The 16,964-nt window shown below is 38.7% G+C and overlaps 1 protein-coding gene across 1 annotated transcript in view; it reads right to left on the bottom strand.

The window, feature by feature from the left end:
• Window positions 1-16,964, bottom strand: part of LOC136833817 (kinesin-like protein KIF3A) — a 140,429-nt gene that overhangs the window by 101,890 nt on the left and 21,575 nt on the right. Inside the window, 1 exon segment of the mRNA XM_067096114.1 lies at window positions 16,286-16,491. Within this exon segment, the coding sequence (XP_066952215.1) occupies window positions 16,286-16,491 (206 nt within the window).

Genomic DNA, 16,964 nt, shown 5'->3' with positions numbered 1-16,964 from the left:
CACTTTCTACAGGGTATCATCTTTGAAAAATGCAGTAACTAAGGGTATCACATCTTGTAATAGTACACCAACTGAACGTGCTGTAATTACATGCACATACAGATTGCACCAGCACTTTTCTCCGAGGTGAACAGAGTAATTTTCAAAGACATGATTTAAAATGGAATCATAATTCCATTAATGTACTGTTTTAAGCGGACTTGGAAAAAAGTATATATATCTGTGTGGGGACGAGAGAGGAGTTGTGTATGAGTCACAGAACTAGTCCATCAAATCGCACATGTCAGCAGAATGTCTGCAATGTGTTGTTTATAAACAGTATGTCAGCATAAGTCAACGTCCTCTTTGTGCTGAGCTAAGAGCTGTCACGTAGACAGTGAGGAATTCCTTCGGAACGAGGTCATTGTGTGTTCGTGTGTGTGTAAGTCGTAAGTCTTGCTATGTATTTGTATAAGTGCTTTCAGATAGATCAACATGGGAAGCCATCCTGTGTAGACCATTGTTATTCTGTTGTACAAACCTTTCCAGAATACAAAGAAAACCCATTATGGAGTTTGTCTAAATCCTACAAAAGAACTTTACTATTTCCAAGACGATAAACTCATGTCACAACCATGGAGCAGCATTGAAGATGCAAAAGCAATTTCTCTGACTGCGTTTTAAACTCAGTCTACACAATCAAACGTAAGATGGGGATACTCTGGCGGAGTACCCTACTACACATACAGATTGCACCAGCACTTTTCTCCGAGGTGAACAGAGTAATTTTCAAAGAATGACACTTATACAACTCTTAGTTACATCTCTGATATTACATTAACGAATTCATTTTATCAAGTGAGCGCAACTGAACAACCTCATCTCAAGGTCATGTAAAGTCCTTGTGACAGAGACTTTGCAAATGGACATAATACTTGTATGATATTTATGTACAGAAATATAAATATAAATTTCCCATATCGATTTTACAGTTAAAAGCATGAAAACTTATAAATGTACTTCAAACATTAAACAAGCATTTTCTGCAGGGTATCATCTTTGAAAAGTGCAGTAACTTTGCAAATGGGTATCACATCTTATAAAAGTACACTAACTGAATGTGCTGAAATTACCTTTGCATCACATTTATGCATGTGCAAAAATAAAAATAATACACTTTCAATACAGATTTTACACATAGATTTTACACATGAAAGCATGAAATGCATTTTTTTCATAGAGATTTTGCACATTAAAACATGAAATGCATTTTTATACAGATTTTACACAAAAGCATGAAATGCATTTTTCATACAGATTTTACATAAAAGAATGAAAAGCATTTTTCATACAGATTTTACATATAAAAGCATGAAAACTTATAAATTACTTCAAAAATTAAACACCCACTTCTGCAGGGTTTCTCGAGAATTTCGTGTGTCTGTGAAAAAATCATGTATGCCCATTAGTTAGGTTCCAGTGAAAAGTTCGTGTGTGTGTGAATTAGCACAACTCCTCGAATCGTAAGATCAAGTATTACTGTATATATATATATATATTCTTTTTTTTCAGTAAGCAAAAAATCTTACATTCTAGTGATATTCAATCATTTACCTTCATTTTGCAACAAACGAGAAGTCTCTAGCACAATATTTCGATTCATGGTGGACTTTTTAAAAAACTTTTTCCTTATGTCTGAGCGCGCAAACTCTGCTGAAAATCTCAGACATTCTTTAGTCACTTTGTCGTAATTTTTGCACCATTTTCTATTAACCGTTACATAAAGTTTTATATATGAAAATGTGCGCAATTTCATGTAGAATACAACAAAAAATAACTCATGGTTGTAACTTTTATCAGTTTTGAAATATTTTCATATAAATCACGATAAGTGCCAAAATTTCAACCTTCGGTCAACTTTGACTCACCGAAATGGTCGAAAAATGCAATTGTAAGCTAAAACTCTTACTTTCTAGTAATATTCAATCATTTACCTTCATTTTGCAACAAACGAGAAGTCTCTAGCACAATATTTCGACTTATGGTGAATTTTTGAAAAAACTTTTTCCTTACGTCTGAGCGCGCTAACTGCTGAAAATCTCAGAAATTCTTTTGTCACTTTGTCGTAATTTTTGCACCATTTTATATTAGCCGTTACATAATGTTTTATATATGAAAATGTGTGCAATTTCATGTAGAATACAACAAAAAATAACTCATGGTTGTAGCTTTTATCAGTTTAGAAATATTTTCATATAAATCACGATAAATGCCAAAATTTCAACCTTCGGTCAACTTTGACTCGACCGAAATGGTCGAAAAATAGAATTGTAAGCTAAAACTCTTACATTCTAGTAATATTCAATCATTTATCTTCATTTTGCAACAAACGAGAAGTCTCTAGCACAATATTTCAATTTATGGTGAATTTTTGAAAAAACCTTTTCCTTACATCCTCATGCGCTAACTCTGCTGTAAATCTCAGAAATTCTTTAGTCACTTTGTCATAATTTTTGCACCATTTACTATTAGCCATTACATACAGTTTTATATATGAAAATGTGTGCAATTTCATGTAGAATACAACAAAAAATAACTCATGGTTGTAGCTTTCATCAGTTTTGAAATATTTTCATATAAATCACGATAAGTGCCAAAATCTCAACCTTAAGTCAACTTTGACTCGACCGAAATGGTCGAAAAATGCATTTGTAAGTAAAACTCTTACATTTTAGTAATATTCAATAATTTACCTCCATTTTGCAATAAACGGGAAGTCTCTAGCACAATATTTCGATTTATGGTGAATTTTTGAAAAACTTTTTTTACGTCCGAGCGTGCTATTAATTCATGCATCATTTTGTGATAATATTTATATATGATAATGATATTTTTTTTTATTTCTGATGGTTGCATACTAAAGTTCAGGCAATGACAAAAACAGGAGCCAAAAATGAACTCTTAATCTTAAAAACTAAGCGTGCTGTGATTTTTTGAAAAGAACTTTCTTTCTGCTTCGGCACTAACTCTCAAACCCCGCCGGCATACGGGAGACACTTTTGTAAATAGACGCTCAGCGTTTAAGGGTTAATGGCTCCATCAAAGGAGCGAATGGAGGGAACTGGTGTTTCCTATAAAGGATGAAATTTGAGGTAGCTACGTTTGCCTGGCAAGGTCCACTCGGGGTGATACAAGTATCGGGTGGTAATTGTCAGTAGTTACCAAGTTTTCTGTGTTAATTGACCCCTGCTTTTGGCCAATTCACCCAATGGCAATGCAAAACATGCCCCATGGAAATTTCACTGCCATGGGGATTCCTGCTTTCAGTGGAAGCAGAGGATGATCATCGTCACCATCCTTATCATCCTCAAGGGAAATACCACATGGCAGTGAAATTTCCATGGGGCATTGGGTGAACTGGCCATAAGCAGGGGTCAATGTGGGTGAGCAAACACGTTTTGCAATTCTGCATGATAGACAGAGTAGGTCTGGATCTTGTACACATACTGGGATATCTAACCGAGGGTGTAAGTTACAATTGTTCTGATGGAAAGAACACTGACAATTGCATATGATTTTTATCAGTCACAGCTTTCACATGACATTTTTGCTTCATCTGCCCTTGTGGACATCTTCCAGATACTGTATTTGGACATCTTCCAGATATTTAACTACTTAAAACAGTACTGTTTTATTATAGATGGAAAGGCCACTGCTGTAATTCAGATGGTGTACTTCATCTCTGCAGTCAAGCACAGTTCGTGTGTAGGTACCATTTACCATGGTGCACCCCATTTCTTCACACAGGGCCTTGTAAATCAGCTCCTCTCAAGTATCTAACTGTGCATTTAGACTGTCTATTAAGTCATGGTTGTTATTTCTATAAAAATAATACTAACATAATGAGAGTAATATGCTACTCTCAATATTACTCATCATACTATAATAATAACATTATTGCTAAAAGTTTACTTAATTAATCAAGAATACTAGCAAATTAATTCGTGTATTGATAAGAAAGTCATCTTGGTGATTAACGATCTTTAAGATTAAACAATTATTCTAGTAGATTAGTGTGTCATACAGAAAGTACTTACTAGTGTTTAAGATTTTTAAAAATGGTATTTTCTTGATAAAATCAAATTTCATATATACTTACCAAGTAATTACATAGCTATACTTTCTGCTCACGCAGCAGCTAAAATTTGAAGTTTGCGGTAGCAATTCTATTGTTTTTGTGTAGGTGAATACCCCGCTCAGTCAAACAGAGGAGCTCACTTCTTTTATGCTTAATGTCCATGAAAGGGGACAAGGGAGGGCTTCGATCTGTAATTACTTGGTAAGTATACATGATACTTAATTTTATCATGAAAATACCATTTTCACATCACTAACTTACCAAGTAATTACATAGCTGAATCCCACATTGATAGGAGGTGCGATATACGGACATTCTGCTCCAAAAAGAGTCACTTGTGAAGATGAATTTGAAACATAAAACTTTGTTAGCATTGATAAAATACTTGTTGTTTCCTTACCTGGTAAAAGAGCCACTGCAGGTGATTACTGCCTCTGGTCGGTGCTCATCTTGACCTGTAGTGACTTAACAGACTTGCTGTGAGAAGTCTCTACTTTTAAGTGGGGACTTTGGAGTAAAGGAGTCTTCCGAAAAAACTGCCCTTGCTCTGGGTGCAGTACCAAAAGAAAAAGACCAGACAATGCTGTCACCTACACCAACAAAGAAATGTCTAAAAACCATTAACCACAAGTCAAGACTGGTGGGCATTCCAGGTAACAGTAGCCTCAAGGCTCCGCAAAAAGAACTCGACACCCTAATTTCAAGGGGAAAGAGTTACAGATACAAAGGAATGCTTCCTATGCTTCTTCCCCCAACACCATGCCAGTCATCAATAATGGACCTAGAGTACTGTATTGCAATTTTCGAAAACCATTTCTATTTCCTTCACATAATGGGTTGCAAAAATGGAGTTGCATTTCCAGTAGGTCGACTGGAGGATAGCTGAAAGCGACATATTATGCCTGAAAGCATATAAAGTGGCAACAGCCCTGATTTTGTGTACACTCACACCTTGAAGGTAGGCAGGACGTCCTCTTGTATTTGTGAATGTGCCTCCGTAATAAGGCTCCCGAGGAAAAAAGACAGCGCATTTTTTGACATAGGTTGCAAGGGATTTTTAACGGAACACCAAAAATTACTGGCAGGGCCTCTGATCCTCTTGGTTCTGTCTAAATAGTATCTGAGTGCTCTAACCAGGCAAAGGACTCTTTCTTCCTCTTCAGGTCCGAGAATGTCCGTCAGGTTTTTATTGGAGAATGAGCGCAGCCAGGGTCTGATGGTGCCTCATTCTTGGCCAGGAAACAAAGCACGAAGGAACAAACTGCGTCTCCCTGAGCAAAACCAATACAATTTGTGGCCAAAGCTACAAGGAAGAGCGTCTTCTTTGTTAGATTCTTAAGAGATGTGGAATGGAGAGGCTCAAAAGAAGGTCCCGTTAACCACTTAAGCATACATCTAAACTCTAGGATAGTGAATCAGTTCTCACCTGTTTGGAGGTCTCAAAAGACTTACAGTGTCGCTATGGTCTTGGTTGGAGGACAAGTCTAGTCCTCTGTGCTTAAAAACAGACCCCAACATCACTCTATAACTCTTGATGATGGAGGCAGAGCCTCTTGGTGGTACTTAGGAAAAGCAGGAAATCTGCTATCTAGGCTATAGTGGTTGTAGCAGAAGAGATGTTACAGCTGCTCCATCACCTACAGAAGACAGCCCACTTTGATTGGTAGACTCGACTGGAAGACTGACATCTACATTGTGCACCAGCTTCCGAGGCCTGCCTTGAAAATTCCTTCACTCTGACAAGTCTCCGGACAGTCTGAAGCCTGTCAGAGCTAGAGTGGACAGTCCTTGGTGGAATTTCCAAAGGTGGGGTTGTTTGAGTAAACCTGGGTCTTGCGGGAACAGTCTGGGAAAATCCACAAGAAGTCTTAGAAGGTCCGGGAACCATTTCTTGAGTAGCCAAAGCGGAACTATCTGGGTTATTGTCACATTACAATGGGACAGGAACTTCTTGAGAACCTCTCACCACACTGATTGGAGGGGAAGACGTAGGGATCCAAGTTCGACCAGCTTATCAGCATGGCGCCCATGCCAGAGGATGGTTCACAACTTCCATAGTCTATTGCAAACTGCAGAGTTCAGAGTCCACTCTCTTGGAAGCACCTGTCCTTTCCGACTTAGTTCATCTGCTAAGACGTTCATCCTCCCTTGGATGAACCTGGTGATGATTCTGACCCAATTCTGATCCACCCAAATGAGTAAGTCCTTTGCTGCCTTGCAGAGGAAAGAGTAGGTTCCCCCTTGTTTCTTTATGTAGGAGGGAGCCATGGTATTGTCGGAGTGCACCACCACAGTTTTGCCTGTGACTGCTTGTACACAGTGCATCAGCCCCAGATGAATGGCAGTCAGCTCTTTGACATTTATGAGCAGAATGCTGCTCCAGAGACCATGTGCCAGAAGCTTCTAAGTTGCCCAGAAGGGCTTCCCAGCCTCAGTCCAAGGCATCTGCATAGATGGAGAGGTCAGATTCACAAGGTGTAGAGACTTTCCCTCTAGAAGTCTGCCATCAAATGTCACCACCGCAGGTCCGACTTTATCTCCAACATTATGGAGAACGTCACTGAGTCTGGTTGCTTCTTTCTGTTCCAGTTCACCCTCAGGAAGAACTGAAGAGGTCTCATGTATAGTCTCCTAATTTCACAAACTGTTCAATGGATGAGTGTCCCCAAGTGGCTCACCCACTGATTTGCTGAACATGATGGTAGAGCAAGGAGGTCTTGTACTGACTGCAAGCAGGATTCTAACCTCTTGAGGGACAGAAAAACCTGAAAACTCAGAGAGTATATCCTCATCCCCAGATAGAGGATCTCCTGAGTCGGGGTCACCTGTGATTTCTCTGTTCATCAATATTCCTAGTTCCTGGGAAGCAAAAGGGTTGTCTGAAGATCCTTCGTGCACTGTTCCTGTGACGGTGAGTGGAGGAGTCAATCGTCCAGGTACAGGCATACATTGATGCCTAGCAGGTGAAGCCACTTCGCGAGGGGTGCAAGAACTCGCATGAATACCTGAGGGGCTGTGGCGAGGCCGAAACATAGCATTCGAAATTGAAGACCCTACCCTTGAAGACAAATCTTAGGTATTTCCTGGACTCCTGATGTACTGGGATATGGAAATATGTGTCCTGCATATCCAGGGTGATCATCCAGTCGCCCAATTGAATGGATGGTAACACTGGCTGATTTGTCTCCATTTTGAACTTTGTCTTCTATACAAAGAAGTTCAAGGCGCTGACATTGAAGATGGGTCACCACCCCCTCCGATGACTTGGGGACTACGAATAGGCGATTGTAAAAGCCTTAGGTAGTGTGGTCTTCTACTACCTTTATGGCCCTTTTCTTGAGAGGTGACACTTCCTCCGCCAGAGCTGCAAACCTCTTGGAGCCCTCCGAGTATGCTGTCAATGTGATCAAAGATACGAGTAGGGTACTCCTTAAAAGGAACAGAGTAGCCTTCCTTGAGCACTTTGATCATCCAAGGCTCCGTGCTTCTGGCGCTCTACTTTTCCCAGAAAAGGAGGAGTCTAGCTCCTACAGGTGCACGAAGGTTCGATGAGTCATTTCTTGGAAGGTGAAGAAGGTCTGGATGAGGTCTTTTTGATAGACCTAGTGGAGAAATGGACCTTGGAATGGGGTTTGACAGAGAAACACGGTTTGCCTCCATGGAAGGGCTGCTGCTGCTGAAGAGGGGAGACAGATTTTACTGGGAAAGAAGAGGACTCTTTAGGGCACTTGGACGACTGGGCCAAAAGATCGTAAGTCGATTTCTTCTGCAAATTGGTGGTAATCTCCTTCACAGCCAATTGCGGAAAAAGATAGTTTGTCCATGGGAGAGAAAAACAATGCCAACTTCTGAACCAAAGTCACTCCCTCTGTGGTGAAGGAGCACCACAACTCCCTTTTCTTCAGTACCCCAACTGAAAAGGGTGTGAGCTTTGGGGAACTGTCTCGGATGACTTTATCAGTGCATGACAATACCCTGAGCCAATCCACTGGCAGATCTGTAGCCAACACATCGAAGTCCTCTATCTTCCTGGCAAGGAGCCTGATCGTCCAGTCAAGGAAACTAAGCACCTCGAGGACTTTAAACATGTGCTTAAGTAGATGATCCAGTTCCGAGGAGGCAAGGAAAACCTTAGCCGATAAGAAGGCGGATCAATGGGCCGAGTTGATCAGGCCAGAGAAGTCCCCTTGGGATGAGGCAGCCCCTCCCAAGGATGGAGCTTCTCCCATAGCATATGAAAGTTATCTTCTGGCAGTGAGTCTCACTGGTGGAAAAGCAAAGGGGCAGCCTTCCCCCGCTCTCTCTTTCTTCATGGCGAGCCAATCCTCTACTTCCTTCAAAGCTTTCCTTGCTGATGAAGAAAGAACCATCTTAGGGAGACGAGTGGTAGCATCTACCTGATTCCTCATAAGGAAGGAGAGGCAGGAGAAACTGGAGAGGCTGGCTGGAAATGCAATGGAAAAGTTGCTAAGAAATACCTCGAGAGGGGCATACACCTAGGGAGTAGGCTCTTGAACTACCTTCACCTCCATGGAAGATACCGGAGGCAAAGAAACGTCTCTGGAAGGCTTTGGTATCGAAGCTGTCTTCTGTAGCAGGCCCAGAACATCTGCCAACTGTAAGTTTATATAAGCAAAAGATGGATCCTCTGTGACGGGTACAGGCGAAGAAGTCAGGCGCACAGTTGGCGCTGGGCACTCGATTGACGCTGGGTGCTTAACAGCTGGCGCCGAGCTGGCAGAGGCAGATACCGGGCGCGCGGTGACAGAAAAGACCAATCAACGCATGGGAGAATCAACTGGGTGCTCATGTGGGCACCTGGACAAAGCTGAAGATCTCTTGCTAGAAGATGGGCGCTTGGGCGCCAAAAACTGGCATTGTGAATGAGAACACTCAGCTAAACAGCGGTCTGGGATGCGCCACACACTACAACCTGGCTGCGGGCTGAGCGATGGCTCTCTAGTCCGCTTCGACAGAATGGGAGAAATCTCACTGGCGTGACATCTCTTGAGAGGGCGAGATTCATCCTTAAAGTGCCAAGTACGCCTCTTGTTGGGGCTGGAGAGATCGGAGTCCAACGACAACTGATGTGTACCGATAGAGACGCCTTTCCAACAGCTGTCTGACACACGAGACACAAAATCTGACGCGGGGGTGACTGTCTGTGGGCAAACCCCACTGAAATCCTTTGGACCTCCGGTATGTCTCCTCCCAGGTTCAGGGGAGTGTGACAGGGACCTTCATCTAGGAGAATCAAAAAGACGGACAGCCACCTCCTCCAATGGCACTGGCACTGACACTGGCACTTACACAACACTATGCACTTGGTCCATTAGGACCTTAAGAGACTCTCCTAACTTCGACACTGTATTGACCACAAGTTCCAATTTGCGGTCAAACTTACAATCGAGGCTGGCAATGGCGTCGGGTTCTGAAGTATGGAAGCTGGGTAAAGTTGATGGTAAAATATTAGGACTAAGGATAGGGATAAGGCTAAGACTGGAGAAAAAGGAATGTTACTGTTGGGGCTGGGGTTATAAACTGGAAGAATAGTGACAGGTTCCAAACTGTGAGCCCTACTCTCAGCTCTAGAAGCTGCCTTCCTCTTCCTATCCCTGTCTAATTTCTCCAAATGAGATTTTAAAACCTTCCACTGTTTTCATCCCATCCTCTACATTCCTCACTAGTAAGATAATCTTAGTCATGCGGGTCTTGCAACCCTCCCTGCAATATCTAATACTGGAGGTGCTTGAATCAAACATCATGAATAACACAAAGGATTTGTAAATAAACTAATCTCAGCTGAAAAGCTACTAGACAACAGAGTACAACACCAAATCCTGCGAAAAAGCGATGGTTACGGCTAAAGCCGGCAGAAAAGAAGTGAGCGCCTCTGTTTGGTTGTTCCTATTGTTCCCCAATAGTGGGCGGGATAGTCACCTACACAAAAAAAATAGAATTGCTACCGCACACTTCAAATTTTAGCTGCCGCGTGAGTAGAAAGTATAGCTATGTAATTACTTGGTAAGATACTTATATGAAACTACAAAATAATGGAAATGACAACTTTCTACACCAAAAATTAATTTTTTCTTGGGTTTACCACACTCCTGACACTAAAAGGTAAACTTCAGGGTTATTTAGACTTTGTAGTCATTTTTTCTAACATTGTCAGTTTGACTTTGTATCCTACATTTTTGCTTTTGATTGGCTGTGCACTTGTTATAGGCATATTCTTCAGGTACTGAAAAGGTAAATTTTTAATTCACTTTTCCTTATGTAAGGCACTTCATTTGGTGCTAAGCATGGAGCTCTAAAATGGAATTGTCCTCTTTCCTGAGAGAGAGAGAGAGAGAGACCTTACCTTACCTTACAGACCTTACAGTTCGTTCGGGTTGCCCCAGGTCCCTCAGTGTGAGGCACCTTTGATATCTACCAGAGAATTGCTAACGCATCTTCCGGTATATTTTGCATCTTCCAGTCTTGGATGGTCTGGGATGCATCTTAGATATTTGTCGAGCTTATTCTTAAACACATCTACGCTCACTCCTGTCATGTTCCTCAGATGAGCTGGTAGCGCATTGAATAGACCCTGCATTATCGATGCTGGTGCGTGGTGGATTAATGTCCTGTGCGCTTTCCTTAATTTTCCTGGTATAGTTTTTGGCACTATTAATCTACCTCTGCTTGCTTTTTTTGATATTTTTAGCTCCATGATGTTTTCGGTAATTCCTTCTATCTGTTTCCATGCTTGAATTACCATGTAGCGTTCTCTTCTCCTTTCAAGACTATATAAATTTAAGAATTGTAGTCTTTCCCAGTAGTCAAGGTCCTTAACTTCTTCTATTCTAGCTGTAAATGGCCTTTGTACACTCTCTATTTGTGCAATATTCTTTTGGTACTGTGGGTACCATATTATATTGCAATATTCAAGTGGACTACATACGTACATTTTATAAAGCATAATCATGTGTTCAGCTTTTCTTGTTTTGAAGTGCCGAACAACATTCCCATTTTTGCTTTGCATTTTGCCAATAGAATTGCTATTTGATCATTGCATAACATATTCCTATTCAACATCACACCAAGGTCTTTAACTGCTTCCTTGTTTGTGATTGTCTCATTATTAGGTCGTTTATATGCATATAGCATTCCTACTTTATCACCATAGTTCATTGATTCAAATTTATCAGAGTTAAATACCATCCTATTTATCTCTGTCCATTTATATATTTTGTTTAGGTCTCTTTGTAGCTAGTTCCTATCTTCATGACAAGCAATTTCTCTACTTATTCTTGTGTCATCTGTAAACTTCTTACTACTGAGTCCTTAACATTACTGTCTATGTCTGCGATCATAATCACAAACAGCAATGCAGCTAACACCGCACCTTGTGGTACACCGGATATTACCATAGCTTCATCCGATTTCTCATCGCTTGCAATCACTATCTGTTTTCTGTTTTTGCAAAAATTCTTTTATCCATCTTCCTACTTTGTCAACAATGATATGTTTTCTAATTTTTTCGCTAATATATTATGATCTACCTTGTCAAAAGCTTTTGCAAAGTCTAGGTAAACCACATCTGTATCTTTTCATTTATTATATTTTTATATATGCTTTCATGGTGGACTAACAGTTGGGTTTGTGTACTTTTTCCGGATACAAAACCATGTTGTCCTATATTGAACAATCTATTTTTCATTAAATGTTTCATTATATTTTTTCATTACCCTTTCATATACTTTCATAATATGAGATGTCAGACTCACAGGCCTATAATTACTTGCTCTAGTCTTGAACCACTTTTTGAAAGTAGGAGTAATATATGCTAATTTATGCTCATCATAAATCTTGCCTGTATCTATACTTTGTCTTAATAATACTGCTAGCGGCTTTGCAATTGAATGAACCACTTTCTTTAACAATATGGCAGGTACTCCATCTGGTCCTGCTGCTGATCCATTTTTAATTTCATTAATAGCCTGCACAATATCGGCTTCTGTAATATCTATATCCGATAAGTATTCAATATTTTCATCTCTTATTTCTGTATCATTATCTTCATTGTCAATTCTAGGTGTAAATTCACTCTTATATCTTTCTGCTAATATGTTACATATTTCCTTTTTTTTTCATTCGTTAATCGCCCTTCAATTCTTAGAGGGCCTATTTCTACTCTTATTTTATTCATCTTTTTTGCATATGAATAAAAAAATTTAGGGTTTTGCTTGATATTTTGTAGGGTCTTTTCTTCTAGGTTCCATTTTTCATTTTCTTTTGATTGTATAATCTTTTGTTCTGCATTTTCTATCTTACTTTTTAGTTCCATCACTTTCCATGCATTCTTTTCTTTTGCAAGACCTTTTTCCACTTTCTGATTTTCTGGAACAAGATCCTTCTGTCTCTTGGAATTCGTGACATGTTTATTTTTTCTTCGGTATATATTTTTCCACTATTTCCTCTAATATTTTATATAATATATCGGTATTTACCTGTATATTATCACTTACAAATATGTTTTCCCATTCTTTGTTTAATTCTTCATTTATTTTTGTCCAATTTATATTCTTACTATAGAAATTGTATTTTCCATATCCTTCCCATTTTTTCGTCTCTTGCTTTTCTGTTTTCGTGTGTTCTGGAACAGAATGTTATTTCTATGACATTATGGTCCGAAATACTCATGTTATATACTATTATTTCTTTAACATAGTTGACCTCATTCACAAATACAAGGTCTAAAATATTATCCTTTCTTGTTGGTAGGTGATTTCTTTGCTGAATGTTATGTTCTAGTAGCATATCTAATAGCTTTTCAAATTGCCTCTTATCTTCTGCACTACTATTGCTCTCTTTTTTATATGTATAAATACAACCACAGTCTCCTATTCGTTCTTTCCATTCTACAAAAGGAAAGTTAAAGTCGCCAGATAGGAGTATAGTCCAGTCCTTGTGATTTCTACATATTTCATCCAATTTGTCAATTATTATGTCAAACTCTTTAGTATTAGGGGTCTGTATATTACAATGTTCACTAATTTTTCAGATTCAAATTCTACCGCTATTAATTCACATTCTGTGTTACTATATTTCTCACAGATTTTTCCTTGATTGGCATCTCTCCCATATATCGCGGTTCCCCTTGATTTCTATTTTTCTCGCGGTTCCCCTTGATTTCTATTTTTCTATCTGATCTATAAGTTTGGAAACCCTTTATCTGGTCATCATTACCAGTCTCTTGGGAATACCAGGTTTCACTTATATTCAATATTTCTATTTTTTCATTTTGGGTTAGTTCTTCTAAGAACTCTATCTTTCTTTTTGAGTTACTCAAACTAAACCCCGCGTTCATCACTATGATGGTTTTGCGTATTATCTCCATTATCTAATATGGGTAATAATAAGGATTTTCCCATGTCTCTTTCCTGTTCTGATATGTTGATCTTTTTGTCATTTCCAGAAATTCGTACATTAAAAATCCAACTTTTCCATTATATTTGATCTTCCAGCTTCATATTTATTCATTTTGTGCATAAGCCTGCATTTATTCCATATCTGCACCATCCCCTAGCATCATAGATACATTGCTTGTTCCTTGTGCTATATCATATCGTGGTGCTGACATTTCATAATGTGTTGGTGGTTTGCTTTTTGCCTTCATCACATGATCTTTGTTCCTTTCTTTATTTGTTTCATTTTTACCTTGATTTTTTATATGTATTTGATTTTGATTTTGGTTTTTCATGGCTACAGGATGCATGTACCTACATTTCTTATTAAACCTACATCCATTTCCTTCTTTCCAGTTTCTACATATTTTTGGATGTAGATCGCTGCATTCCTCTTCATAGCCATCTAGTTATGCACATTTGCCATAGATCTCATAATTGTGACATATCTTGGGATGTTTGTAATAACATCTTTCACCAAACCTGCAATTCCCTCTTTTCAAAAAGGTGCATACTGTGTCTTTCTTTTCTTTTTTTTTTTCTTGTTCTTTCCTATCAGTATGAAGATCTGGGTACAACCTCTTTGGGATTTTATTTTGATTTATCATGTCATAATTTATTTCTTCATATGTATGTTGCTGTATTGCCTCATATGTAGAATCTATGAGTTTCTCTGCATCCATACTATTATCCTGTTCTTTGTTTTCATTACTCTTTTCTCCCTCTTCAGTCTTATTTTCTTCTTTTCTACTTTCCTCTTCTTCCTCTTCTTCATCTTCTTCATCCTCCACAATCTGTACATTAAGTCTTGATTTAATGACCTTGTCTATCCATACTAGACATGTTGAGCAAAATATTTTTGTGTCCTTATTTTTATTTTGCTCTACTTCAGCACATGAAGGATGCGTTGGTACGTGGCAAGCATAGCATTTCCTAATCAGGTTTTGTGGATTTACAATGCTATACCACACTCTACATAGTTTACATGCTTTAGGCATCCGTTTGCCTATTGCATCAATCAATATATTCACTAATTTCACCATACTTATTTTCTTTGATGGAATGTGTTGATTTTTGTAGATTTTCTTTATAAGTCTTTTGATAACTTGAACTTTCATTGGTATCCCTTCCATTATTTTCATTGTATTTTCTACAGATTTGCTCCAGTTTGAAGTATCGTATCCTTTCAATATATCTGTGAATGCTTTCGCATCTTTTTGGTCGACGATGTTATTCATCTCCACGATAAGCAAGCAGATTTCCCTGCTTGCCAATTCATCAAACTGAATATCGCCAATGCAAGCAAGGTTTCTCCATCTCTTGCCACTGTTAGTCGACTCCTCCATGATTTTCAGATTTTACTAATTCACTCGAAAAAACATCTTATTAGACGGTTTATCACTCTAATCTGATATTAAGCTAATCGCCGATAGTTCACGAACACTTTTAGCTATATTTCATTCGCTAATTATATGTTAGACGCGCATTATCGGGTAGATTATTCAGACCAAGAACGACCACGTCTCACCGAGAGAATTTCACATCACAGAGAGAGAGAGAGAGAGAGAGAGAGAGAGAGAGAGAGAGAGAGAGAGAGAGAGAGAGAGAGAGAGAGAGAGAGAGAGAGAGAGAGAGAGAGTGTTTGATTTATGTAACCAGGCATCACAACAACTATGGTCACTGATACTGAGAGAGGGATTTTGCTCCTCATTTGACAATAACTCCTTAATGTCTGCCTTACTGGTACAGTATATGAGTGAAGTGACCTTGATAAATTAAGTAATGTGCAAAATCACTGAATATAAGGGCAGTGAGAAGCAAAATCTTGTGGTAACATCCATGCCTAGGAGTGACTCCTCTTAGTTACTGACTGACTTGTACTGAAAGAAGTTCCATGTGCTTTCACTCCATACTTTACAACATTGTACAATATGGAGTGATCATTCATGTACAGTAAAAGCACAAGGAAACTTCTTTCAATACAAGTCAGTCAACAACTATGAGGAGTCAGTTACTCACTCCTAGGCATGGAGGTTTTCACAAGGTTTTACTTCTCGTTCCCATTATATTCAGTAATTTTGCACATTACTTAATACAATTTATCAAGATTACTTCACTCACATTCCTTACCATGCTACTGTATATTCAAGAAATGTATATTCTTCAGAAGTTTATTCTTATTACAGAAATTATAAGTAATGGTACTTCAACCCAAAAAACTAAGTCATACTAATAAACTAAATTAGTTCTACTAATAAGGCTGACCTGAAGAAGTTCTCAAATGAGCAAAACTTGATGCAAGATAAAGTGAAAGGAATTAGACAGGTATGTGGGAAGACCAAAGAAAAGATGTACAGTAACAGAAAGACAGCAATGCAGCGGAATGGTATTTAGAATGCTGCAAAGATCCTTGAGCACTAACATCAGTAGCACAACATACAAGACACCTTGTAAACATTGCGCCTTATGAGGTTAATTCCTCTTAAATACCATGTCACCATAAACATTAGCTAATTGAGTTTTTCCGGATGTGTTGAGTCTTATGTCTGACAGTCTTTTCAATATCTAAGGGTATGTACTTACAATACCATATTAATCTAATAAACCATTCATACATACAATGAATGTAAGAGAATAATGATTTGAATTCAAAAGGAATTATTAAGATTACCATTTTACTATAATTGACACAATGCAAGCAGTTTAGACAACTTACTTTTTATCTTCCTCTGCTTTGGCAATATGTCCAAATATATGAGCAAAAGAATTAGGAATGATGCCCTTAAGCTCTGGCACTGATCTTACTCCCTCCATCGTGAATGTTTTTCCCGTGCCAGTCTGTCCATAGGCAAAAATGGTGCCATTGTATCCTTCCAGTACATTCTCAACAATGGGTCGAGCAGCCAAGTTATATACATCGACCTGAAATAAGAAACAAAGGAAATTATTACATACTAAGGAGATTTGAAATAAAAAAAAAAGGCAAAAAATATTTCAAAGGAATTTGTGTTTTCTAGGTATACATACCAAAGTCTTCTATACGAGAGTATCCTTCAGCATGAGCTGAAGCAGTCACTGAACTGGTAACAAGGTTATTAACTGGTGAGTATGGAGGTGAAGGGGGGGTGGGGAATACCCCCTACTTGCCTTATGTCATCACTCTCTTTTCCTTTTGCTAAAGTGACAAAGCGTGACAGTTGGAAGTAGGTTTAATCTATATGAAGCTTTGGTTTTTAGACCTAGAAAAAATACAGATTACCTTAACAAAAATTTTATTTATTCTTAATAGAATGGCAAGCCATTGCCTTTTATATAGGAGACTTACTCCTTAGGTGCAAGATCATCTCTGCAACTGACTACAGTTGAATCCATCACGATATGCCATGCTCCAGTTG

Source organism: Macrobrachium rosenbergii, chromosome 52 (genome assembly GCF_040412425.1).
Source record: "Macrobrachium rosenbergii isolate ZJJX-2024 chromosome 52, ASM4041242v1, whole genome shotgun sequence".
Lineage (NCBI taxonomy): Eukaryota > Metazoa > Arthropoda > Malacostraca > Decapoda > Palaemonidae > Macrobrachium > Macrobrachium rosenbergii.
The sequence above is the reverse complement of the archived record's forward strand: the minus strand, read 5'-3'. Positions and strand labels throughout refer to the sequence as shown.